The 27,300-nt window shown below is 37.2% G+C and overlaps 1 protein-coding gene and 1 long non-coding RNA gene across 6 annotated transcripts in view; one reads left to right on the top strand and one right to left on the bottom strand.

Annotated features, from left to right (window-relative positions):
* LOC137000814 (uncharacterized) overlaps positions 1-16,422 on the bottom strand; it is a 46,797-nt gene extending 30,375 nt beyond the window's left edge. The window contains exons 1-2 of the long non-coding RNA XR_010890992.1: positions 15,904-16,422; positions 15,560-15,593 (exon numbers count right to left, since the gene is read on the bottom strand). This is a non-coding gene — a long non-coding RNA (uncharacterized lncRNA). The remainder of the gene's footprint in view (positions 1-15,559; positions 15,594-15,903) is intronic.
* stet (stem cell tumor) overlaps positions 1-27,300 on the top strand; it is a 364,130-nt gene that overhangs the window by 30,360 nt on the left and 306,470 nt on the right. For 3 of the 5 annotated variants that reach the window (XM_067358298.1, XM_067358297.1, XM_067358296.1), the window contains exon 6: positions 18,057-18,098. The exons of 1 other annotated variant lie outside the window; for it this stretch is intronic. In XM_067358298.1, the coding sequence (XP_067214399.1) occupies positions 18,057-18,098 (42 nt within the window). Of the gene's footprint in view, positions 1-17,140; positions 17,729-18,056; positions 18,099-27,300 lie in introns of those variants that run through there. One more of the 5 variants, XM_012374301.2, reaches the window with a different exon arrangement.

The raw sequence follows: 27,300 nt of genomic DNA, 5'->3' as shown, positions 1-27,300 counted from the left end.
TCGGCAGCTCATTGCAACACATGTGCAACACGGGCGCACGCGAGCGACTCGATTCTCGAATTACTGACATTAATGCCGCTTCGCCCCCTGGGCAGGACTCGCGAACAGGCCACGCAGCAGCGACTCGCTCGAATCGTTCGTTTCGAAGGCCATGTGCGACTCAACGAGCGTACTTGTCGTTAGAATACACACGGGATGACATATATAATCATTTAAATTTCTAAGAAATCGGTCATTTCGATGATCACGCTAATAAGAAGCTTATATAAAAGAAAGTAAAATAATGACACTTGGCTGATGTTGCCGTAATAAAAACACACATCGACACATCATGTAGATATCTACATTAATATCAGTAAAAATTACCAGCGCTATCGTGCTTCAGTTAAATCATATGTTAATAATAAATTCCTTGATTAAGTTGCAATCTTGGTGAAAACGTCGAGACAGTTCATAATTTTTTGTAATTTGATTTTTGACATTAAATGGCGTCGAATTTTCGGCATTCCTTATTTCGTGAATAGCCGGCTTAAAAAACAGTCTTTGCAATTTTTTGCTGACGGTAATTCGTGCGCATAATATATATTATCAACTGCTTTTGCAGTCGTTTGTGGAGAACGTCGCGTGATCCTCCCTAATGTCAGGTTCCCGAGACATTATTCGGTATCACACATATGTCTTGAATACTTTTGTGCGGTGGCCTTCTCGCGTGGACTATCTTTCAGCTCGTGGATCTATTGAATACCGTACTGTCGCTAACATATGATGGATTATTTCAACATCACCTTTGTATAATTCTTATGTGAGATATAAATAATTTTTATCCATAGTAAGAGAGAGAGAGAGAGAGAGAGAGAGAGAGAGAGAGAACACATCGAATATTTAAATAATTTAAATTTATACATAAAAAATAGTAAACTAAATTTTTGACACAATTTATTAAGCAATACTTGAAAAATATCTATATTACGTTTTGTTCAGAATCATTATTATTATTTTATTACAATAATTATCAGAAGAAGAATTCTAAAAAATACTAAAAAAGCTAATACATATTTTTAAATTATTAGTAAAGTTGCACAAGATGATAAATCTGACTAATTTGGGCAGAATTTTCTACTCTATCGATACGAGCCGACGCGTGAGATGAGGTCGGTGATTGAGAGAGCAACAAGATGCTCCGAGCAAGGATCTACTGATTTAGACGTGAGTCACGCGACAGTCAGGTGTTCGAAATGCGTCGATCTCGGCGAGGCGCGATATTCTCGAATGTCCACCTGAGACGATAGTTATCTCCGTGTGGGTTCGCTCGTACTAGATCAAGCGGTAGCGCGCCCCGCGGCGCGCCAGGATCAACCGACCGAACGCGTGTCAGGATATCGCCTCCGCGCGTCGTTTCGAAAATCGTTACGGCTGGCATTAGGTGGAATTCCGCGTGGGCGTGGATGCATCTTTATTTGACTCATTGTCAGACCTGCTGGCTTTCTCTCCTGCGCGTGTATATAATATGCTTTATCTTCGGTGTCCCTGGATTAGAATACGCTTGTGACCACCGGCCACGAATCTGCCTACCTCTTGCTTTCGTTATCCTTGTGTGAAGGAGATTCGAGACACCTTCAGGAATCATGATTGCATATGATGAAATGGAGATTGAAATCCATATATTTTGTTCATTATCGCGCTAACTGCTTGATTAAAAAATATATGAGGTGTCAGAATGTTATATTTGTTTGACAATGTTGTTAACGTTACATGTAAGAATTTATTTAATACGTAACGAATAAAATTAATCGCGATTGCTCGTAATATGTATAATTTACTCTTTTATATCTTTAGTCTTATAAAATCATATTATTTCTTATTTGATAAATTTACATTTATATAATATAGATTCCATTTACATCTTATGTGATGTTATTTGACTTCTCTCTTTTCTACGAATTTAAGTTTTTAAGACTCTCTCTACTTCATAACATTGAGAGGCGACACAATAACTCAATATTCATATCTATTGTCGGCATTCTAAGCCAGGTGACGATCAATAAAGATGCGACACGCCTATCGCACAGTATCTAAATTGAAAAGCTGCGGTGGCAGGGTCCGACCATCCGAGTCGCGGCATTAGCAACGCTATTGAATTATTCTGCGAGCTTCGCGACGAGAAAGAGAAAGAGAGAGGGAGAACCGGTTGAGCCGTCACAATGAGCGAAGTAGACACGAAACGAGACCGGGACCGGCGAAATAAGAAGCTGAGAGAGATCAAGAGGGACTAGCCACCTCTAGCTGCGCCGTTCACGCACGGCTGCACGAGATGCCGTCGGACTGCGGCGCTGACGCGAATATAATGAGCCGCGGTAGCAATTTGAAGGTTGGCGAGGGGGCACGGCCGGCATAAGCTTCGGTGGACGGACCACCGGGTTGACGATTATCTCTGTAAAAGAGCCACCTGTATCCACTGACAGAAGCGTGAGGTATATATACTACACGCGGCCACCATTAGAACTTTATTTGTGATCGTTCCGAAACGAGACGAACGATGTGTGACCAACCGCCATTTGTATGCCGCGATCTTTTATCCTGTGACCGAGCGATCTGAATTCCTCCCTTTGAAACACCGTATTTAGATTTGCGTTTAGTATATCGATTACAAAAAACAATCTAGAATCGCGAAAAAATATCCCGATAATTTTTTTTTTGAAATTCTGTCCATTGAAGCTATCTGAAGGATAAAAAATCTGAAATATTTCCATCAATAGAACTTGTAACAATTTATGATTACAATGTAATCAGTGCAATTAATGAATATATGTTTTAATCAGTGCGACAAATGAGTAGTTTAATCGTCAATTTTTTGTCAAGTTGGAGTTGGATTTCTCTTAGGAAAAATTTATTCGTAAATTATTGCCGAAGGTCATTTTGTTCGTGAAGTAGATTCGGATTCCCATGGTGGTCTCGTCTTTAGCTTCTGGTTGCATAGGTGTAGCCATGGTGTTCCGTCCGCCCCTCTGTCCTTGTTCTCCCAGACAACCCCCTCTGTCAGCCGCCTCCCTCCGGGAGCTCATTTATAACGCTCACCTGGGAAACACAAAGGGACTTCTTTCATCCTCGCGCTTTAATGTTTTCTCTCCCCGAGTCGCCGCGGCGCGTTGTCCTTTTTACACGTTATTTCGTCGCCGCCATCCTTTCCCCCGACGTCCTTTTTTTCTTTTCCCCCCCCGCTCTCTTTTTCACGTCGACGATCCCGCAATACTCTTCCACCTTCTATTCGTTCTTCGTCGTTTTTCTGCCGCGTCGTCTCGCTCTCGTGCAGCTTGTGGGATAATACTAGTAAGCCGATCTACGTGATCATTCTATGATCGATAATAGCTCTGTGAGATTTGTGAATGTGCAGTTTGTTTGCAAATTTAGGCGCGTCGTACAGTAAGCGACTAACTTTCTATTCTTTTCCCGATATGCTTGATTCGCCTATCATGATTTGCGGCGGTTCAGAAAGCCACGAATATTTTCAACTACAATTTCCAAGAAAATCGAATAAATTTAATAATAAATTTTATTCTAATTAATGAATTATTTAATAAATAAAAAAATAAGCCATTTTGTAATTCAATTATGTTTAAAAATATTTTTGATGTAATTCCGTGCTTGAAAAACTATGGCTTTTCTAATAAATGACGTAATAGATCTTTTATAATAAATGAAGATGGACTTTTGCTGGAGAGAAAATTATGTGCACAGAATGATGCATCGCATCAAAACTCGTGTGTTTTATTAAAAACATCTCATTACAGTCCGTTAGAATCACGTCCGTTGATTCTGGCCGTGATCAAAGAGGAAATGTTGTTGCAAGGATTTGGTATTTTTTTTTCTTTTCATTTTCTCTCTGAACCGCCGCTCCCAACCGAGGTGGTAAATTAAGAGAGAGGAGGTGGACCAAGATTTATTTTGTCGTTCATCCTCTGTGTGCGGCTTGTGAAAAATAGGAAGATACATATCAAACGGAATTATTCTTGAAACAAATGCGCGTGGCGCTTATTAAGTCAAATTTTTATCTCCTTCAGAAATAGCTTTTTAAATTGCAAATGATAAAGTAATTCTTCTGTATGTAATATTGTTGGCAAATATATTTGTAAAAAAAGTTTGCAAACTTTCATCTTATTACGAAGAGTGCAAATACATATTTGCACAAATGTATATTTGCATCTTTTATAGTGTATATACGTAAATGTGTAACTGTATCTAAAAAAAAGTCCTTTTTACTTCATCATGTTCATAATACGTGATTCATATTTCAATTTATACTGCGCACTAATTTTTTCAAAAAGTTATGTGAGCGAGAAAAGAGATTGATATATCATTGTATAAAGATATTTTGCACTATACGATATATAGGAGACTGTATTTAATCTAAAGGATCAAATGTGCCTGCAAGTGAATTACATTTTCGTGCTACTGTAGGAAATTACTTTGATGCAACTATCGTGATAACGTTATCAACTTAGATCGCAATATTTTTAATGTAAACATGAAGTCGTAAATGTTTTGAGTACCTTTACACTTTTATCAAATCTATTCGTTTTATATTCTGCTATTGTTCGTAGTTGACGACGACAGATGCTAAGATTAAAGTTTTGTGTTTTTTTTTATATACATGCTGCATTCATTCCGTACTGTTGAGAAATAAAACACATATGGCGAAATTAGTCACAAGGTCGCGATTAGTTCCGTTAGGCGGGCAGGAAAGGGGCGTAAAAAATGCAATTCGCGGCACGGAAAGCGCCGTCATTGGGAATACGGCTCTGAATGCAGCGTGTGCATCGTGCACGAGTAACCTGCCGGGCTTCCGATTAAGATGGATCCCTCGTGCTCGTATGCAAAGAGATGCCATAACTCTTCCGGGAGGTCCTTTGCTATCCTCCATAGAAATTACGTAAATCGCCTGCACCCATCCTTTCTCGATCTTCGATCCTTCTTAGATAGGGCGAGTGTCCCCGACCAGCTTTGAATTGCCAAGATCCTCGAGATCGTATCCGAATTTGAAAATCGTCGGTGAGAACACAGTATGACGAACAATGTTCCTCCACTCGTCTTCCCACTCTCCCTTCAAACGACATACTTAGCTCTTGTTGAATATAAATATCGAATATATTCAGGTCGAATGTTCGATTGACTGTTTAAAATCGCGGAGTAGAATGATAGAGTCACGGGACGCTGAATATATTGACTCTCCAAAAGTGTAGGTAAATTTAAAATTTTAATAAAAATCCGTTTCACACATGAAAAAGTTATGAAATTCCAATATTTGATATCAAGACGGAACTTGAATATTATTAAACTTCTTTCTGTTTCTATATATGTATTCGCTTTAATTCTCGCGAAGAGAAATTATAAATAAATTTCTTATTTAGAATTAAATAATATATTAAAATTTATATGGAATTTTTTTTTTAATTTACATATGAGTTTGTAATATAATAAGTACAAATGTTATTGATATTGATTGATGATTCAATTAAGAATATGAATAATAGCTGTAGTCATATTTATATTTTTTAGAAAACTTTTTTTTAAACGTAATATTCGCTGCTTTTATTTTACGAGAATTGTTATACGCGTAGTTCGAGATGACTTACTGACAGCGATCGCAGTGGCGATTGAATATTAATGAAACTGCAATGCGGATTATACATGTCGGTCATCACGTTATGCCGTTTACTCAGAATTATCGCAATGGATATACGCATTTCAAAATTTGCTAATGTCGACTATGTTGCAAATTCATCCGGTGCATGAGTAACACCCGTAAAACGTTTCATCGCGATCAAAGTAAATGCGCGCCGTGCGATACCAAAGTGACCCGTTTTCCATATAATCATAGACTGTCTCCGCGGTTATTAATCGCCGTTTCATTATCTCTACCAGCGCAGGGGTGCGGAGGAGGAGAGAGGAACAGAGGGGAGTTACGCGTCGCGGAGATCCGCACGCATTACGGCCGATTACGCCGATAAAATCGCGCGATGCATTAGCCGCGCGCGTAAGCGTTGCGTGTATGCACAGGGTGTTTCAGAATGCCCGCGTGATATTGTAAAAATAGGTCTGCGATAAAGTTTTACGATGTTTCAAGTTACTTTTATCTAAGTAAAAATTTTTCCTAAAACGAGAGCGCACGATCAATTTTGTAAATTTTTAGTCCATAATAACGTATCATCGAGTAAAAATCTTATTAAAGTGAATTTTAAAGTAATGTTTTCCATTGCTTGTTTGCGCCTTCGCGAAAAGTTCTTTGCTTTTAATATTTTATGTTTTCAAAGTAAATCGGAACATTGATATACTCGCTAGCAAATTACAATTTTATTAAAAAATTTATTCTTGCTACGCTATTGATTACTGTGTATTTTGATACACCCTATACGTGCGCCAAAGCAGACTTTCCCGGAAGCACGCGCCGCTCAATCCGTCGCGGTCGCGCATTAGCGCTACGATTTCCAACGTTGCGGAAAATATGTGCGTAAAGCGTGCGGTACGCGCATTAATTACTGCCGTCGGTGATATTGCTGAATTCCGTTGGTCGAATATATCACGAACGAATTTGCAATGTGCGAGTATATGAATAGATAAATCAGCCCCCATTTTGTTTAGTCGGTCTCAGATTGGCGATAAGGATAACTCTGTCGATTTACTTTAATGTGCAAATATATACAAATATTTATGTTCAAGAAAATTGGGAGCTACGTCGCAATATGGAGAAAATTATTTTATTTGCCATGATTGCTGCGATATGTATTTTTCAAATTTTGCATTTTGATGCCAAAAATTTGTCACATTTTTAGCCTTTTATCTAGCCATTTCGAAGAAAGGTATCGTTTCTTTTCGATGATGCTTTTTGATGTAATTTGAGTATCTAAATGACTAAGATAATTTTACGTGCTAACGCAGCGCAACAAATTGACAGCCTCTTAATTAAGTTCGAATAATTTCTCCAAGTGTAATCTGAACACATCTCATCTGTTCAACGAGAGATCAGGAGTGGTAAACGTGCTTAATTAAGATAGTCCACGCGAAGCTTATCTTGGTACCCGTTATGCTTTCAAGATCCATCGACAGTGCATTCAAAGAGCGTTAACGTTTTTCGAGATAACATTGCGGATAATAGAGACCGTACGGAATTCGTCCGCGCCGAGACTCCGGTGTGTGGAAGATAACGAGGATAGAGATAACGAGAGAACCTTCCTTCTGAAAGCGCCGTCAAAGATCACACAAACTGCCTGCCCGTGTAGGTTTATGACATCGACCGTAGGTTCTCGTCTCATAATTCGCCTATAAAGACCGATAGAGCCCCTATGCTTCTCCCATGTATGTTCTATTATCGTTTCGGTATCTAAGGTCATGTGTTCTTCAGAATCTTCGCTACATTCGAGTTCGGCATCGATCTTATGCAGTGTGTGAATCACTCTTAACTCGCACGCGGAAAGATCCGTAATTAATCCTTAAAGTTCAACACATTTTTATAGTTATACAACGTATAATGTGTACTTTATGAATTTTGGTATACGTATGATACGCATTTGTTGGCGCGTCAAAGCGGACGGTAGTTTTACAGTCGATTGGAGTATCGACGCGCAACAAGTAACGTAAACGGCGAGAGGCGTTTTCCTAGAAGAGATCACGGCTCATTGACGAGCCGTGTGGACCGGATGAGAAGAAGAGGAGGAAGAGTCGGTGCAGCAGAAGCGATTATCTTATATAGAATAATTTGTTCGCTTCATTGGATAATGCCATCGTGGCGCCAGCCGCTGACCTGCTTATACGCCTCGTCGCTTCTACGCTGAACGCGTACCTACGACTTACACATGTCGACTGATTAAAGGCTCGCATTGTTACGTAACCGGGATGAAACTTCACCATTCACCGACATGAATGTACGCGCGTCACGTTTCGATTCACAACGAGCACGATTTCTTTCTCTTCTTTTTCATTATGAACGTAAAGCCGTTTGTGCTATATATATTATTTGTTAATGATATATGTATATTCCTTCTCGGCAATTTATATTTTATCAGAAATATTATTCAGGACGAATTTGATTTTACTTGGAAGAGCTTTCGGAGCTTTTACGATTCTTCACTCGACTAGAATGTTTTGCGCAATGCAGTTCGTAAACGTGTTTGACGGCTGCGGCGGATCGGGTTTTTCCTCCGACAACATTGTGTTTGGTTAAAAGCATCCTAACTACTCCCGCGCGATTATGCGAAGTTCTCCAAGTTCGGCGGTTACAAAGTACGAAGTGTACGAGCCGAAGTGTACGAAGTTTCAACTTCACGCTTGACGAAACCGCTTGACTATCCACGCGTTAAACTTCGTCTTCTCGTCAGGGTCGTTGGATGCAAGCATAGTGATCTTGGCCAATCTTCTGCGGATCGCTTCGATTACGGCGATAACCCTCCCTCGTCTACCGTTCCTCGTCCTACTTCTTAGTTGACTCATCCGGCTCTTAGAGAAAATAGAATTATGATAATCGGAGTTCTCAACGATATCGTTACGGCCGACCGACTTGGAACAAATATAGCCGCCGCGGAATAAAACAATAAGTAGTCATTAGGGGAGACTATGTTTCTCTTCCTACAATAACTTCTATAACTGCGTGTTGCCTACATGCATACAATTTATCGCGCATTATCTTACAGATGTCAATCACATCTGAATATCCGACCTCTTTTACGTTTTCATATTAACATGATAAATACTGTCAGTGCAATAATAAAAATCAAATCAACAAATCATTGATTAAATAAAAATTTATAAGTTGTTTGTCGAGCAAACTAGCTTGATTACCATTAATCTTTCTATATTTTTTTGCATTTATTTATGTAACAGAACTTTAACAATCATAAATCATTTATAATGCTGTAGTTCAATTATGCTCGATCATGTGAAACGATGAAGTGTAAACGCGCTCGTTGGCTACGTGCTACACTTTGCCGTGTACGTTTCTGCGAAGGCGCCTAAGCGACGCGGCTGGTGCATCGGTTGCACTTCTGCAGCTATGCGGCAGGCTTCCAGGTGGTGGCACGTGCTCTGGCATCGACAGGTGGCAAACGGTCCGAATTTCTCGTCTCGAAGGTCGAACCGCTCTTTCGAGTTTTAGAGGCAGATCTAATTTATTCTCGGATCGTTTCATCAGCGCGCCAGTATATCCGTCTTTGTGGGGGAATGTAACAGTAAATCACCACGATTCTCGGTTTCGGGAAATTAAATGAATTAATCGCCACGTCAGCATGACGACAGCGAGAATCATAGACCGCGTGTTGCGCCATATTGAGGAATAAAAAGTATATATATTTGTAAGAATGCATATAAGAGCAATTTGTCGTGCTCTAGTGAATGTGCAACAAATGCATCGCTGCTGCATCGTGCAACTGCATTGAATAAATTTATACGAGCGCGCAAATAATATCATTGTCTTTCATATTAATTTTCTATTTATTCGAATGTAATATTCTTGTTGATGTTAACGTTGCATGCAAAGTATTTTGCTTATGATTAATAATGGAAATAATGTTGCAACACGAATAACGGAATAATACAAATAATTCTGTGACAATCTATTTAATTATAATCTATTTAATTTGTTCCATATCCGCGTTTTCAATTTAATGCTTGAGAGTTGGAATTGGTTTTTGTTCTATCCGATATTATCCTCGTTTGCACGTAAACGAATAGGCCACACGAAAGGCTAGCAGTCGGGCACGGCACATTATAATGTTCATTATATTCGATCTGCTCTCTTGCAATCCACGGTATTGCATGCCGTGTAACTTCCTTTCGCGCGATATAACGCCGCATCAGTTTTCATCCACGCGAAACGATAAATCTTCATAACGATTTCTCCGTAAAAAAACGCAAAAATTATAGAATTATTGCTTATAGAATAGAACACATAAAGTATTAACGATTTCCGATCGATTAGCGATGTAAAAATGCCGCTTTATCTTCTCATTGCATCTTTGCGGTTGTCCAGATGATTTGTATCGAGATAATATATCGTATCTTCTATTAGAGTATTTTTTATCAAATTAAAAAATAAAAAGTAATAATCCGTTAGATATTTGTAAAGGTATATCATTGTACACGTAAAATTTAACTTACGTTAATTCAAATCGATATATAATTTTATGTATATTGAACGATAGATTTAATTTATTTGTAGATGGATTTATGCAATTTGCAAATCCATATGAAATAATGGAAAGCGTATCGGTTTAATTATCATTACGTATGGGAAATATTCTATTAAATAACGTTATTGACAATTACCTGTGTTAAAACAGTCGAAATTAATATCTTCACAATGCCAATAATTTTGTATTGTGTGCAGTTTTAAAATTCATTATTTCGCTCGTATTGTTTTGTTCTGCATACACGATTCTCGCGCACAATTTCTTTGTTCTGACGAGGCTTCTCATGCGGTTCAATGAGATCGAAAATCCAAGGCGGTGTCTCGGCAGGTGGTATAAAAGTTGTGCCGCCACTGTGGTTAAACAGCAGCCGTTTGTGGAGGTTCAAGGGCCGGTGTATAAAGGAGAGTATAGGATGAAGCTCTCGTTAAAAACATCTGCTGCTACTGTGGACTGAACGCAAGAGCGAGAGAGAGAGAAAGAGAGAGACGTAGGCACGGGCACGAGAGCGTGATTTCTTGAATTGCTCTCCAAATTGCTTTGTCTTTCAATGAGCGGACGTTATTCTGTCGAAATATTTTTTTTTCATATAATAGACGAGACGCTCGATTGCTTGTAGTTGTCGACCCGTCCAAGATCTGATTTTACGATTATTTGATTTCGGATGCTCCTTTGAAATTTTATCACACGTTACAAATTCAATTACTCCGCTTCTTGATTTACGCTAGTATTTTAGATTTGAACGTAAGCGAATTTAGGCGATAAAGTAATCTCGTTGAAATTTACCTGCCATCGGAAATATATTACTAAATGAAAAATATGATACGAAAGAGATTAGGAATAATAATGTACAGGATATTTCGTATGTTCCGCGACGAATAGGGAACATATGGTGTTCCTTCGAAAAATTGTATAATTTCCCGACGTTCCTCATCGAGCGGCCAATCTGACCATTCGACAAATCTCCCGTGTGAAATATCAGTCTCGCGCGGGATTTGTTGCCCTGGCGAAAAACGTCTTCGGCGCTTTTTGCATAAATCGAAATCGCACCCTCCGTCCGGGATCTCAGCGGTAGCCCAGAAGAAACGGGCCGATTAGCATTTCGACCCGACTACTGTCGCGGATAATGAATAGCGCGCGATTATGCACACCAGAAACGGAGGGGTTCGGACGATTCCGTATCAGGTCGTCGGAGATATATATCATCTCTCTCCCTCTTCAGGGCACATTTGTCGCGAACTAGACACTAGTTCGTGGGGTAATGCAAGCTTCTTGTGCTCAAATTGCAGAAATTCGACATTGTTATTCTCCTTTCATGGTCCTGAAATTCCTCGTGCGGGTGTGAGGAAACCCGAACGATGGTAGTGCCTTACGTAGACTTGCCGCGTTGTCGCAGGTGCGCATACTCGAGTCTCGTATTTTATGCGCGAAAAAAGTTCCGACTCCCGCGTATCTGATGTATTTTTATCTTGTTCTGACGATACTCGACGATTCTTCCGATTCGCGTCTCGAAGGGGCGAAAGAGCTATCGCTCTTCAATTTCGTCGTGATTTCTTATCGCATTTCTACTTTTTATCGTAGCGCCTTTATTTTATAATAAATTTTCAAATATTGCCACAAGAAATAGAATCATGTAAAAATCTAAATTTTTTTTCAAGATTGATTTGTGGTTGGAAAGACATCCAATAATTCTAGGGCACGTCGTATATTTTTTTAAACATACACACAAGATCTTTCGATTAATGAGCTTTTCGCGTTATTGATTAATGAGGGAGTAATGTCCGCGAGATTGCATCGATTTGCGACTCTGATATCAGATGTTTTTCAAAGCCGTCGATCAAACGGTCCCGTTTTATTTACAATCTGCTCGTTAATATCGCCTCGTGACATCGGGGCCAGATAATTCTCGCTGCTACGTCATCCTTGTTTGTCGGTAATCAATTTTAACTTAACTCCTGCGCGCAGTTGATTAGCATCTAGCACGAATTGCAATTCATATTCTATAATCTTGTCGAGTTGAGGAAGCCGTGAGTTTCTTTATTCGCATAATAAAAGTTTCTCCGTTTTTCCGTCGTTGAGTTTTTATGAACTACAGTTGCGTTTTCTTCTTTTCCGTTTCTTTTTTCCATTTTCCACTTGAAGCATTTGGCGTACCGCTTCTTGCAAATTATGAGTCGTGATCATCAAATATGTATGCTACTTTCTAATCCTGCTTTTGGCTATACTAAGTCACAAATATTTAATTTTCTTTTATTTGCATACTTGTACTATTATTTTTAGACCTTTCGAGAAATTTTTAAAAATATTCTTTATATTATTTTAATTATTGGTACAACAAGAGAATATGTAACTATAGAGAATAGTTAACTAAAATCAGATTTTATTGATCTAGAAGATAAATCATATTAATATTTATAATCAGATAAAATAGAATTACAAAAGGTATTGTACTTTTTACGATTCAAGGCATGTTTACTTCCGATTTTATCTTTTCCACGCGCGAAGAACTCGATTTTCGAGGAAGCGAGGCGGCGAGAAGCGAAACTTCCGAATGCGTCGCGCTTTCTTGCCGTCGGTGAGGAGTCTCGATGGAAAAAGGCGGCGGCAGCGTGTAATCCGACGCTTCTCGCCGGTTAATGAGCACCTCTGACCCCGTGGTTGCCCCGCAGAAATGAATCCGCGGTTCTCGGTTACACGAGATACTTGCTGGACGTCAAAACTTATCGGAGATAGAGTCGCGCGGCGTCGGGTTTCCGAGATCGTGAACGAGGAAAGTCGACAAGCCTTAATTTGCTCCTCTAACGGTTTGCTTTATCATCTTTATCGAAGATGATATTTCCGTCATGATGCCGCAAAGGTCCACTTGGCATCGGCGATTAGCGCTGAACCAAGATTAGGCCAGATAATCGATGTAGCTTCGCATACGAGCTGCTGATTTCAAAAGCGATATAAAAAAAGCTCAGATTTGAAGTTGAACATTAGTTTTAATCAGATGATCTCAGGGCGAATAATAAAATAATTATAGAAGTAATTACGAGGTGATAGCGCATTGATTTCTAGCAGGAAAATGGACATTGATATCACTTTCAAACGATTCATACGATAAACCTCGTGGGAGTGATTCTCGTTGAATAGCCACGGTAGTTTCCCGATGTCGGCTCAACGGCGACGAGGTAGATCGGGGTTTTACGATGAGGTATTTATCGCCTCCCCTCTCCATCTTTCCCTCTCATTCCTTATATCAGCTGTCTATCAGACGAATTGGACGATAAAAAGCGTCGCGAACGGAACTGTTGGCGGGACACCGAGGTGTAGAGATAATTCATACAGCTCGGTCGGAGGTATTCTTTACACGGAGGGTCCACGTCGTAAAAGGAATTTGCTTCTTGGTTCTTACGTTGCCGGCTGATCTCCGATGTCTTTCTCGTAATCTTCTCTCTTTCTCTCTCTCTCTTTGCATCGTTGCGCCTGACCGATTTCCTTCATCACGCGGTAAGCGATCTGGTGAGAAGCTCAAACGACATAATCACCGATTCGTTCACTCTCGACCGTGAAAATTGCCTTTTGTTTTTTCGCCGCGAGGAGGTTCAATTCTCACTTTGTTGCGTGTTCACGCGGAAAATCATCTCGGTTGTTCCATGATAATAACGTTACATCATATTTCCACTTTTGTGATCTCAAGTAAATGACTTTTTGATTTGCAATGACAATAATAAATAATGTTTAAATTATAATATAATGACGAATGGAGCGCATTATAATTAGCTGTATTTAGTTAGAATGTTATTAAATTAACAATTAATGATAATTAATTTCCATACAAATATTAACTTTTACATGCCTAGTTTTTACGTTCAGTTTTTATTAAATGAAGTAATTAAAGTTCAGAACTGTATTTCGCGTGAAACAGCAATATTAATGAAAGAACGGAAAATAGAATCATTATAGAACGCACACCCTCCTACCGTTTCTTTATTGATCACAAATTATCGTTTTAATTTTCGTTATACTAACAGATGGTTCTAATTTCTTTATTCTGTAAAACCGCAGACACCTTGTCGCGTCTATTCGCTCATTTTTCCGTCAGCGGCGTTTTTGTGCGCAGCGTAGCAGTAAATTGGTCGAGAATCGTCCTGCCACAAAAATTAGGGTCCCCTCTCGAAAAATCGGCAGACAGTTTCGGGTTTATACGAGCGCGGTTGGCAGACAGCACGTTCGCGGTTATATGGCCGTGGCGAATGTGCGTACGTGACGTCGTCGCGTCGCTCCAAAAACGCCGCTGATTTTTGTCTCTTCCCTCTTCCGGCAATCTCACGCCCCCGATTTTCAATACCGTTCACTACCGTGAATAGCGTGGAATTAATTTCGGGTCATTGATCGATAGATAACGGTTTCGCGCCAAAATAGAATTTGTTCACCAAAATAAAATTTTCCGCTTTAAAGATTCTGTTATTTTTTCGTAAAATCAAATTTGTGTTTTCTCCTTACGATGTATTTCCGCTATTTCGTATATTTGCTTATGTAACAGTATTAGAAAGACAGACCAGAAAGAGAATAAAAAATAAAACATACCATGCAATCATATTTGACAGAATAATACGGAACGGATAATATTAAAAATAATCATCTCAGCTATTATTAACGACAAATACTGTTCAATACTACTATTTGTATTCACTTCAGAATTGAAAATAAATTAATTTATTTTTATTTTACACAACAAGAGAGATATTTAAATAAAAACTCTATTCTACAAATCTATTGCATGTATTATAGATTTGTCTCTTTTTTTATTTCTCATTATATATTTAATAACAGGAAAAATTTAATTACAGAATAAAAATTTAATACTAATTAAATAATTAAATAATATGTTTTGTAATAAAATTGCTCGAGTAAAAATTAATAAGTATAATAAGTATATTGCGTCTTTAAGGTATTTTTATTCATATTTTCTGAAAATTTTGTGCGACAACAGTGTTCTTGATATGCAAAAAATATTTTCTGTTTTTCTTATATTTATGAATCATGTTTTATAAATTTTTGCAATATCATATTTTGAAGTTAATATCTTGCTGAAATAGTATAATAGTGAAGTGAACGATGTAGCTAACTTACGAGCTTTATTTTATAAGCTTCATGCATTGTTGCGTGTATTGAGAAGTAGTGAATAATCGTCTATTCCAGGATTAAATGTTAATTGATTAATTTATTCTAATCAATCTATTTTAAGGCAATAGATACGTGAAATATTGTTTTTATTTATTCTACATCTTTACATACTTTTAATTTGAATTTTTTAATATTTTGTATGCATTTGTAATATAATTGTTCACAAATGCATATTGTCTCATAATTAAAATAATGGTAATTTAATTATTACTCACCGATACATGGTATGGAGTTGTCATCTACATTGATCTGTAAAATAGAAAAATATTTCTAAATTAGAAGAATTAATATGTTAAGAACAATTACAGTGAACATCGATATTTTTATTTAAGATAGATATTGAAAAAACTATAATTTTTTATTACAATTTATATGTATAAAAATTTTACAAAATATATTTAATAAATAAAAATTTAATGCTTATATAAATATTCGACAAAATTTTATTTAAAGTTGTAAAAGTGGAAATGTTTTTTTTTTTTTTAAGTAATATTATTGTGAATATTGCGGAAATAAATAATCAGTATACTACAAGTAAAAATAAAAAATAATAAATTACTTATAGATGCTCCGCTGTTGCCCGATGCCCCCTGGGCCTCCTCCACCTCTCGGTAGTCCATCGATGGCTGCTCTTTTATGGCACGCACTCACTCGCGAAAACACGGTTAATTATGAACGCGCGACACTTTGTCATGACGACAAAGGAAAACTCGAAAAACACGGTCGCGCATGAGGCTACTATTCGACACATAACAGAGCAACAGCATAGAAGAGAAATCGAAAACAGTGTAATTAAGTTTTCGCTTAACCCGTCGCGACTATGCTATACCTAAACTACTTTCCATGTTTTTCGTGTGCGGAATTAATATAAATCGGAATTTTGCTGTAGAAAATAATCGTCTAATATGTATCGCGATCACTATTTGAGAATTAATACGGTGAAAAGTACGATACGAAGAAACTTCTGCTGCTCTGGTAAGTTAATAACACGCAGAAAACAGAGAGCACGTATGCCGTGACGTAAACAAGGAACAAAAACAAACCCTAACACTACATGTGAGTAATTTCGGTACTAGCATCGAAGATTGTTTTTCGTGATCTATGACGCGTGCGCGCGCTGTTGTCTTGCGTACTTATTGTCCTTGCGTGTAATAATTTGCTCACATTCGCAGGACGGCATTCGCGCGGAACACACGGCAGCGGAAATAACTCTATCGTTCTCCTTATCGTATTGTTTTTCAAATCGTAATTGCGATTGATATTAAAAGATTATTTTCTATAAACAGTTGTTGATTCATACTATTTCTCATCTGCGGGAATCACGGAAATTTTGCAAAAGTAGTTTAGATATATCATAGCCAAGACGAATGGTAGCAAAATTGACTGCGCAATTTTTGATGTCTTTCTATCGTTGTTGCCTGCTGTGAGAATCAAACGGATCATAGTTTCATGCGATCGCGCTTTCCTTTGTCATATCATGATAAAGGAAAATTCGAAAAATACGCGATTGTATGAAACTATGATTTATTTGATTCTCACAGCAGGCAACGACAGCAGAGAGAAATCGAAAATTGCGCAGTCAATTTTGCTTGCCACCCGTCGCAGCTATGCTATGCTTAAACCACTTTCGCAAGTTTTTCGTGCTTTCCGTACATGAGATGTAATATAAATCGACAATTATTTGTAGGAAATAATCTAATATCTATTGTGATTGCGAGGAATAATATGGCAAGGAGAATATTAAAGAAAAGTTTTTGTTTGCTCTGTGACGTATTCGAATAGGAATGTGAATAAGGTGATAACGCACAAGACAACATACGCCGCGTTGTATATCACGAAAAACAAAAACAATCCCCGACATCGCGAGTTAGCATCGAAATGCGCGTGTCGTCAAGGATAGTTTTGTTTCTTGCGATTTACATCCTGGCGTACCCTCAGCGCGTTATAACCTTGTTACCATTCGCACAAGGACACTGAATCAGAGCAGACGGGAATGAATCTTTTCGCTCTCCTTACCGTATTAATTTTCAAATGACGACACATATTAAAGATTATTCATTACAACTAATTACTAATTTGTATTATTTCTTATGTACGAAAAGCACGAAAAGTAGTTTACCTTTAACATAGTCGCGACGGATAAAACGAAAAGTTAATTACGCAATTTTCAATTTCCCTTCTCTGCTGTTGCCTCTGCTATATATCGAATCGTAGTCTCGTGCGATCGCGTTTTTCGAGTTTATCTTTGTCATCATGACAAAGATTGCGCGTTCGTAATTAAACATGTTTTCGCGAGTGAGTGCCATAAAAGAGCAGACGTCGATTGACTACTGAGAGGAGGAGGAGGCCCAGGGGGCATCGGGCGACGGCGGAGCATCTATAAGGTAATTTATTATTTTTTATTTTTTACTTGTAGTATATTGATTTATTTCCGCGATATTCACAATAATATTACTTAAAAAAAATAAACATTAAATATTTTCCACACTTTTACAACTTTAAATGAAATTTTGTCGAATATTTATATAAGCATTAAATTTTTATTCATCAAAAATATTTTGTAAATTTTTTATATATATAAATTGTAATAAAAAATTATAGTTTTTTCAATATTTTCTTTGTCGTCTTAAATAAAAAATTCAATACTTTCTGTAATTGCTTTGAAAATATTAATTATTCTGATTTAAATATACCTATTTTTCTATCTTACAGATCAACGTAGACGACAACTCCGCTGTTGCACATCATGTACCGGTAAGTCATGATCATACAATTTCACATTACTTTTATATAATAAGATTTCTACACGAGGTATGTTCTTGATTTGCAATTTAGGGATATACTATTTTCTGCTTTCAAAATGTATTGCATTGTATATTTTGTCTAAACTTTAAAGTTTTTACATAGTTGGGCAATTATGTAAAATGATGAGAAGATACTCAAAAATATAAGCGAGAGAAAATTGAAGGAAATTAGGAGAAGTATGACAATTTCACTATGTTATCTTTTCTTGTAATCTGAAAAACCAATATATAATTAATTGTTTTAAATATTCTGCAAGATATTTAAAAATTATATACTTTTTCTTAGAGATAATTATGAAGAGTTCGTGATAATTGTATTATAATAGATTATAATAAAATTAAAGCACTGCACTTATTGTTCGAAAAATTACAAATTACAACTATTAATTTTTATGGAAATATTGAACACAAATATTAGTTTTTATGGAAATTTTTTAATTTATAAAATTTTGAAACATGTGATTTAGTGTAATTAGACAGTTTACAATATTAACTTTGAAAATAATTGCAAGGAAAGATACATAATGACCGTACATTTCACGAGAATATTTTGTTAATTTCTACACGTGGTTTAGAAATGACTTACAAACATACCACAGACACGCGTTGTTTTACTTGAAAGGAATTTTGCAACGTCATTCTCGAACCATTTTCCTGTCGAAACCGATGTTGTTTTCACGCCGCTCTCAACGATGTTGCCACGATAGGTACTCGTAAAATTATCTTTTTTGGAGGGCTCGTAGAGAACCAAGTGGTTGTAAAACCTGTCATACCTTCGAACCCCACGGAACATAGCCTTTAGCCGTCTGCGTTTGGTTAGCGTTAATTGCCAATTTGTAGGCATGACCGCAACACAGCCGACTGGACTTTGTTGTCACCACCTGTGCCTCTGCGATGATATAATAAAATTTCGACAAACAAACAAAGAGAAGGATTCGAAATAGACGTATTATTATGTATAACAATCAATATAAACGCACGGGTTGTTCGAACTATCATAATATATTTCCGAAATTTTTTATTATTCCTGACTTTAATTTCAATAACAGATTTATTATTTTATTAGAAGTAAAAAATAAAATAATTGATTTTTAAATAACCAAACACATGAGATTATTTTTATGTTATCGAAATATGATTTGGAAAATTGATGTTATTATTAACATCACATTGAACTTGCATTGTGACCATGCAATGTTTCGTTGTATGAACTCTATAATTTTATTTAGATATAAAAATTTTTCATAAAATTTGCAGTTGCGCCATCTGCATTTAGATAAGCGTAGATTGACGCGTCGCGTCAAAGCGTTTTTTTATTGCGTTTTGTTCTTGAAATGACAGAATATTCTATCGAGTAACGCGTGATGCTGAGCGGTATAACGTCGCGCAGAAATGTAGAAAGCGTGAAACGAAAGGTAATCGCGCAATTTTATTTCGAAAATGGGAGGAACGGTCGAGCGGAGGCGCGATCTTTCGCGGTGAGAGTGACTCTACCTAGCCTGAAAAGGATTCGTGACCGGAATTTTTCCATTCGCGCCCGGTAGATGTGAAGAGCCGATGACGACAAGGTGACCTGAGGATTGCCTGTATCGAACGATTATACGTATACTCCACTACATATTTACGCATTGGTGGCGAATACTAAAAAAGAATCAGTTTTTATCGTTCGGTCCTCATCTCTACATTAATAAAATATGAATCTTGCCGTGGTCGAAATTTTTTTTTACATTAATAGCTTACAGTATATCGATCTCTAATTCGTTAATAATATACAAAATTGGTGTATAAATGTATACAAAATAGAGATAATTTTATATGAATTTATAAGGCAGGAACACATATATGGCGTACGGTTTTAATCAATACAATATAAACATTTTTGAACACATTACACACTAACAGTCTTTTCGTACTTTTTGTTTGCAAATTCAGATTTTACTTCAAAATTTACTTTTTCGGGTAAAATATCACATGGTTTTACGTGGGAGAAAGATAGCGCTCATAATTTCGCAGGTTGAGGTGCCTGCAAATATTTGTTCGCGAACACGTATAAAGCTGTCAAGTGCTGGTCGATGCCGGCTTATGTGCAGTGTCCGATGAAATCGGTTACGAGGGGCAATCACGTCGGCATTATTATGCGTAACGCCGGCCATTATCGCGGTCGGCAGGTCCCCCCCGTGAGAAAGTTTGCGATCACCGCTAATGTCGGATGTGTGCTCTCGCGCCCGAGAGGCGCGCAGGCAGACCACGTAGGCACGAGCTGGGGCTAGGTCCTCCTCATACACATATATACGTGCCCGGACGTCTAGTATACCTCCACCTACCTAGTACCTACCTACCTACCTACCTACCTACCTACCTACCCAACCGAACAATAATAGCTATTGTACGGCGGCTTGTTAACGCGATACGTGAGCGAAAGAGGGACGACGGTCTCTACGCGTCGACGCGTCGGCACGTCGATTGACACGGCGATTTAATCGCGGATTCGGAGATTTGCAACCGGAAATCAGCCGAACGGAGCTGCTAATTCCGGACCGGTCGAGCGGTGAAACGGAGTTTTGTGACGCAACGTGGTTTGCCATCTGGCTTTATACGGAATCAGTAAAACGGCAGATAAATTGTACAGAAATTTATTTGCTTATCAAATTAATACTAAACTTGCTTCTCAAATATCTTTTTTAATATATCAGTATATTTTAATATACACTTTATATATATTAGAAATAATTGATTAAGACAATAATTGATTGAGACAAATTATTTTTCCGTAGTGAAAAATATAATTTAATTTTTAATGCTTATTTTTAATTCAATATTTTTCATAGTATTTTATATGCACAATGATTGATTATACACTTTCAGTATGCACTAAAATTTTATCGATTGCACGAAATCCCTTTATATGGTACATCTTGCACGAAAATCTAATAGTAAACTACGAACGTTTTCGCTGAATTTCACGGATAACCGAATTACGGCACGTTTCATCAGCAGACCATTAATTTCTGCTATGTCGAGAACTTTGTGAAATCGTCGAAGAACATGTACTTGCGCTTGACGCTCAGAAACGCGGGAATTCGATGATTCATTCCACGAACGAAGGAAATGCTCGACGGTGAGAGGCGCGTAGGTGAAGGCGAAAGAATGAATGAATGAACGCAAAGCGGAAGCGAGTGGACGCGCGTTTGTCACACGGCAGCACGCCTCGTATACAGGGTGTTTCGGATTAATACGGAATTAATCAATTTTGCGAGAGTAACTTTTTCCCGTAATTAACTTTTTTCATATCGTTCGGTTTTATACAATTGAGTAACATATGCAGGCAACGAATAATTATTTTTATTTTTTTTATTAACAAGTAAATGAAACAGAACAATATACAAAATTTTTTCAATAAATAAGGAATAGTTTTGGAACAAAATTGGCCATGTGAGTAAAATTCTCTGCGACATTTTTATTTTTATCATCGATTATCAAACACCCTATACATACATGTTTGTACTTGCGTGCATGACTACGCTGAGCTACCTTTCCCGATCGACGAGACGCGTTTTCCTGTACCGACACCGGACGTCCGGCGCGGTCGACGGAATAGTAATACGCAATACAGACGGACATAGATAGCCACCTGTATACCTATGCGTTCATTCAGGATTCCCTTTGTACGAATTGATACGATCGCGTCTAATGTGACAGAGTTGTAGAGACGATGGTTATAAAAAAAAAAAATAAACCTATACGTGATTCACTAATATACACATTATTGTCATAACTAATGATATTATTTCTCTAATATAATCTTTAACAAACCATTTAGAAATAATATTATATTAAAAAGTAAACGGTTTTTCTGTGCGTATTTTTAAACTTTTAAAAGCAATTAGAATGGATTGAAATTGGATAAATTATTATTTTTCGGGTGTTTTAGTCAGAAATTAATTCTTGTAGCAGACCCTTTTGTATGGTTTAATTAATCGAGAAGGGATGTAGAGACAGACAAGAATTTCGAAGACTACAAGTTTCGGAGTTACAATTCCCTTACGATTGTTTCGCATAGGGGAAGGTTTTTGGCGAAATAGCAAGTCTGCGCGGTCCGATAGATACGATGAAATTGTTTAATAACGGATGAAGCTTCCGGGCGTCGTTTATAGCAGACCGGATGATCCGCTGTCGCGTTTCCGCACCGATGCGACAGAACGAACGAATGCAGGCGATCCGCTCAGCCGACGACATTGTGCAAAATATCATTGTTTGATATTGCGCATTGCATTGGTGGGAGGAGGGGAGGGGGAGGAAGAAAGGGTTACCAGTGACCTATTCGTTTCCGGTGACACGGTGGAATTTCGATAATTGAGCCGGTAAAAGGGAAACTATGGAAGCCTGAAATAAAACACTCACGAGTGTTTTACCGTGTAACACGCGTTTTTTGACAGAAATTACTTATCGCCAAAATAAAGGGAACAATAATTGTAACATTTAGACATTATTACTTAATATTGAATATGAATAAAAAATAGGTGAATAATAAATCAAAGTGATTAGGAGAATTATATTGTAGTCTATTGTAGATCTCTGAATTGATACCAAATATTTTGAAGTAATTTATTTGAAGTTTATTTATTGCTCATCTTTAAAAAAATTAATTGCATAGGAAATGTTCGAACTGCATCATTGATATTGAATGTTCAATTAGACATTTTTCAAAGTAATGTTAGTCCGGAAGGCAATCGATTAACTAAACATCCATTATTATCGGAAACGGACATTATTAAATATTCACACAACCCGCAGTTTATAGCGCTTGAATAACGAAAAACGAAATCGCAAACGACGGATAATTAACGGCATACACATTTGGCTCTCTTTGTCAGTTTTATTACTATTTTAATGCCGGCCGAAGCGTTGGTCATCAATATTCGCCAGCCTGTGTCGTTGCTCGCGATTTACCGTATTCTCGCATGTTTTAGTTATTTCTCGGATCTAGAGTGCGCGATGTATTTTGGCGCTACTTTGCATTTTTTGTACGTGGCATGTCTTCATAATTTATGCCGCGCACGGTTATATTTTCACTGACATCCGTGCTTAATTTATAAATTTTTTCATATTTTTTTTATTTGTTCGCCTGGTTCGTTTGAACTTATCGCGACGTCCGTCTTCGTAATCGCGCAGCGCAATCGATTTCCACGTTCGGGAGGGCCTGTACGCATGCTACGGTGCGTGCTACGGTGTTTCCTGCAGAGCTAATTATCATCAAGCGTGCGCGCGAGTCATGTTACACCGAAAACTCATAAACCCATTTTACATTTTACATATTTTTGACGTAATCATCGCGCGCGTTTATATGGGTTCAGCTATTTGCCACAACCGAGAATTATGGTCAATAACGTCGGCATGCGAACAACGCGTAAATTGAGCCAGTCTAACTCTGCCTTAATGAAGAAATATGTATATCTCTGATAATATATTACTAATGATATATCGACTACGATGGAATATTTTGTAATGATATATCGACGATTTACAAACTTTAAGTTGTATATACAGAAATTATCCAGAGATTATGAAGTAAATCGATAAATTAAAACAAATTAATTTGTTGGAATTTTTCACATTGCTATTAGCTTATATTAATTTTTTATATTAAGTTTTTCGTTATAAAGAGAAATCATTTTTTAAATACAATTTCAAAAGTAAATGCCGTATAATTTGGCATCTGGAATTATTATTATTGTGGGTATTTTGCTATCCGAAAGTTATAAGAAAGTTCGTGAAAACGATCAGCAATTTCACTGTTCTGAAATGTTGAGGAACGATTCTTCATAGTAATCAGGATATATCCTCGCTTTCTGGGATAGATGGTTAAATGCTACTGACGGGAAGTACCGTGGCGAACGTTCTAATTATTGTCTTCTTTCGGAAGCTTCGCGAGATTTCCCAGGAGTGATCAGAGCTTCTTTCGCGTTTCGCACGACGAACTTGCGCCGATAACTTGGAAAGTGGCGCAGTTCAAGAGAGAGAGAGAGAGAGAGAGAGAGAGAGAGAGAGAGAGAGAGAGAGAGAGAGAGAGAGAGAGAGAGAGAGAGAGAGAATTCGGAGAATGAGAAAAGGTTCCACGATCTCGCAGGGACGAGCAGTTTTAAGTAGAAGCTCTTAAAGGGTGAGCACGAATCGCATTGCGTATTTATGAGATTCCGCTTGTCGATTTAGCGGTGGCTCACCGCCGGCAAAGTAATTGCGACAGATGAAACGCGAATAATGAATCGCCAATCGAAATAATGGTTATTTAACCGTAGCAGGATTAAGGAGATGTGGGGTAGAAAAATCAGTCGCATCCTTTTAATCTTCGATAATTTGTCAAAAAATCTTTCTACACTTGATATTTTTTATATTTTATTATAATTAGAATTAGAATTTTTTACTTGTTTTTAGGTATTAAATTACAATCAAAAGCTTTACTCTGTTAAAGTTAATAATTGATTTTTGAATAGAGACATCATTTTCTTTCTCTTTTTGTAATGTGCAATAACAATTTATTTCATAGCAATTATGTGACCTGCCTACAAATTTAGTTATGGCAACCAGCATTAGTGGAAACTGCTTTATGTATATCGAGTGAAAATTCATTGACACGCTGCATATCCGGTTTAATAATAGCGTAGTATTAATAGGATGAGCGCTGTTATCAACCTCGAGAGAGGATGCGGTTAGTTAAATACTAATTGAATTTATGATTGGAACGGTAGCATTACGTTCTCAAGTAATACATTTAGATCGGTGTTATTATTAGTTGTTTATGTAGATCGAAATAAATGATATGACTATCGAAGTTTCGATAGTCAATACAAAGGCAATTCTGCGAGGAAACATTATTATCGTTTCAGTCAACGGTCTGTTACGAACTGGGAGTTTTCACCTAAATCCAGAGTTTTACAACAAGTAAATAGATTTTCTGTTGATTTTAATGAAGCGATATTGCGGTTAGATAATGTTTTATGGAATTCGCGTTACGGAAGAGAGCTGCCAATATGCGATATAGTCAAAACTTTGTTGTTGAAAACCAAAATCCGCAACATATAATATGTAACAAAAACCGATAATGAAGTTCTACATACGTATAGAATATAATTAAAATATTAAAAATATATTGCAGTAAAAATAATTGTAATATGATTTTATCGTTATGTATATTTTATTTTTTTATTAAATATTTTTATTACTAATTAATTACCAGCATTGTGTGCAGGTTAAATTTGTTTACTGCATTTCCATTTTTATGCATTTATTTCGAACAACATTCATTTTTACGTCGCAATCCTAATATTATGATCGAGTCGACTATCTGCGAGAAATTACGTTGATAAAGTCTGAGGCCAAAAATTACCATCTTAATCCAACTATTAATATATTAGACATCGCGACATCAAGACCGTTTAAATTTTATGTAAGGAAACGTTATGAAGAACGACGATCGATACGATTACTGCAGATACGAGATAACTTTTTATAGAGATATAAACGTTTCATTTATGAATCACGTTGTAAAGTAAGTGTGTTTTATTTCTCGGTAGATTACGCGGGAGGAGGAAAATGTAGCTGTATTTTTAACACTATATTCTATATTATAGCCATATATTTAATATAAAATATTTTTCTTCGCAAAATTTTGCTGCGAATATGTTTTGAGAAAATATTAGCGCTATATCTAAATTACGATAAACTCTAAATCATCTTATTATTATTACGCCAGTATCATCATCCTATTATCTTTATCGTTGCGATTGCTTATATACGCTTAATATATTGCGATCAGACGATCTCGGTGAACAAATTAAACCGCGCTGGGTGAAGAAGAACTTGCGAATTGCATTCGAATTGCTAATTAACGCGCTCACCTCGGTAATTCGGGATATGGATGCGTCGAATGCTTATGGTGTGCATCGTTCTATGCGGCGCGAGGAATGTCGAAGAATTACGTGTTTCCGTTGTTGAGCGCGGCTTTGTTGGTTTGCCAGGAATTGAGTCTGAAATGAAACGCTTGGATCTCTGCAGTGCAACTTTCTTTCGTGTGGTCCATCCATTTGCGCTTTTTATGTTGTTGGTGGGAAACAGTTGATAATTCATGCTTAAATGATCTATCGAACATTGTATCACTTAAGATTTCTTCTAATTCTTATCGTTGTTTTATCCAAGAAGGTATTCGTAACAGTGAAATTGTTTTATAAGAAAATTATGCAACACTTGTTATCATTCAAGCTATGCATTCAAGCAGGTTGAATTAAATACTTACGAAAAGTACGAAAATTACTTAACTTAATTGTCGACGGATTTGAATAATACATATGTACATACATTATACATGTACAGTGTCGTGTTATTTTTACTCGTCGAAAATCTTTCGACCATAATATCCGGTAGCATAATATCCGGCGATCCCGGACATTGACCAATTCCCGGCCGGCCGTGCTCTCCGGTATTCCGGTGCGGCTGGCATCGAAATCAACTGTTAGCTTGGCTGCCAGCCAGTCTGATCGTTCGACAATGCAACTTCGTTCGGCGCTCCTTTCTGCACCGTTCTCGATATCGTTCTCAAAGCGCGAGCTTCGTCGGCTCTCTTCATCCTGTGTTGCGAGTCTGATGTGTCGTAATTAGCGAATCGCCCGCATAGAGTGGAACGAACGCTTGCCAAATCGATAATAAGCTATCAGGTTCTGCTCTTGCAATGGCGATCGCGATAGAATGATTGCAATAATATAATATATAGCAAGTTATTGAATTTTAACTTTCTCGAAAATTAAAGAATGGTATATTTCGTTTGTACGTAGAGATAATGTTTATTTGATTCTTATTGATAACATGTGCATTTTGAAAATCCTGAAAAATAATTTAATACAATTAAATTGGAATCGTCATGGTTTTTAATTATTTTTTTCTATTAAATTAAACTATACTAAGTTAAATAACCACTAGATTTTTTACAGATTGCTTTTAGTATATTATCAATGCTTTCCGCTAACGTTGTTCTATTTCGCTTTTCCGCGAGCTCGACCAGATTCTCCTGCATTTGAGAAAATACAGGCAAGGGGAATAGAGGGGAGAATGCGATAAGGAAGCGAAGGTAAATGGAGTATTCCGCGAGTTCTCGATCCCAT

Source organism: Linepithema humile, chromosome 6 (genome assembly GCF_040581485.1).
Source record: "Linepithema humile isolate Giens D197 chromosome 6, Lhum_UNIL_v1.0, whole genome shotgun sequence".
NCBI classification, from domain to species: domain Eukaryota; kingdom Metazoa; phylum Arthropoda; class Insecta; order Hymenoptera; family Formicidae; genus Linepithema; species Linepithema humile.
The sequence above is the reverse complement of the archived record's forward strand: the minus strand, read 5'-3'. Positions and strand labels throughout refer to the sequence as shown.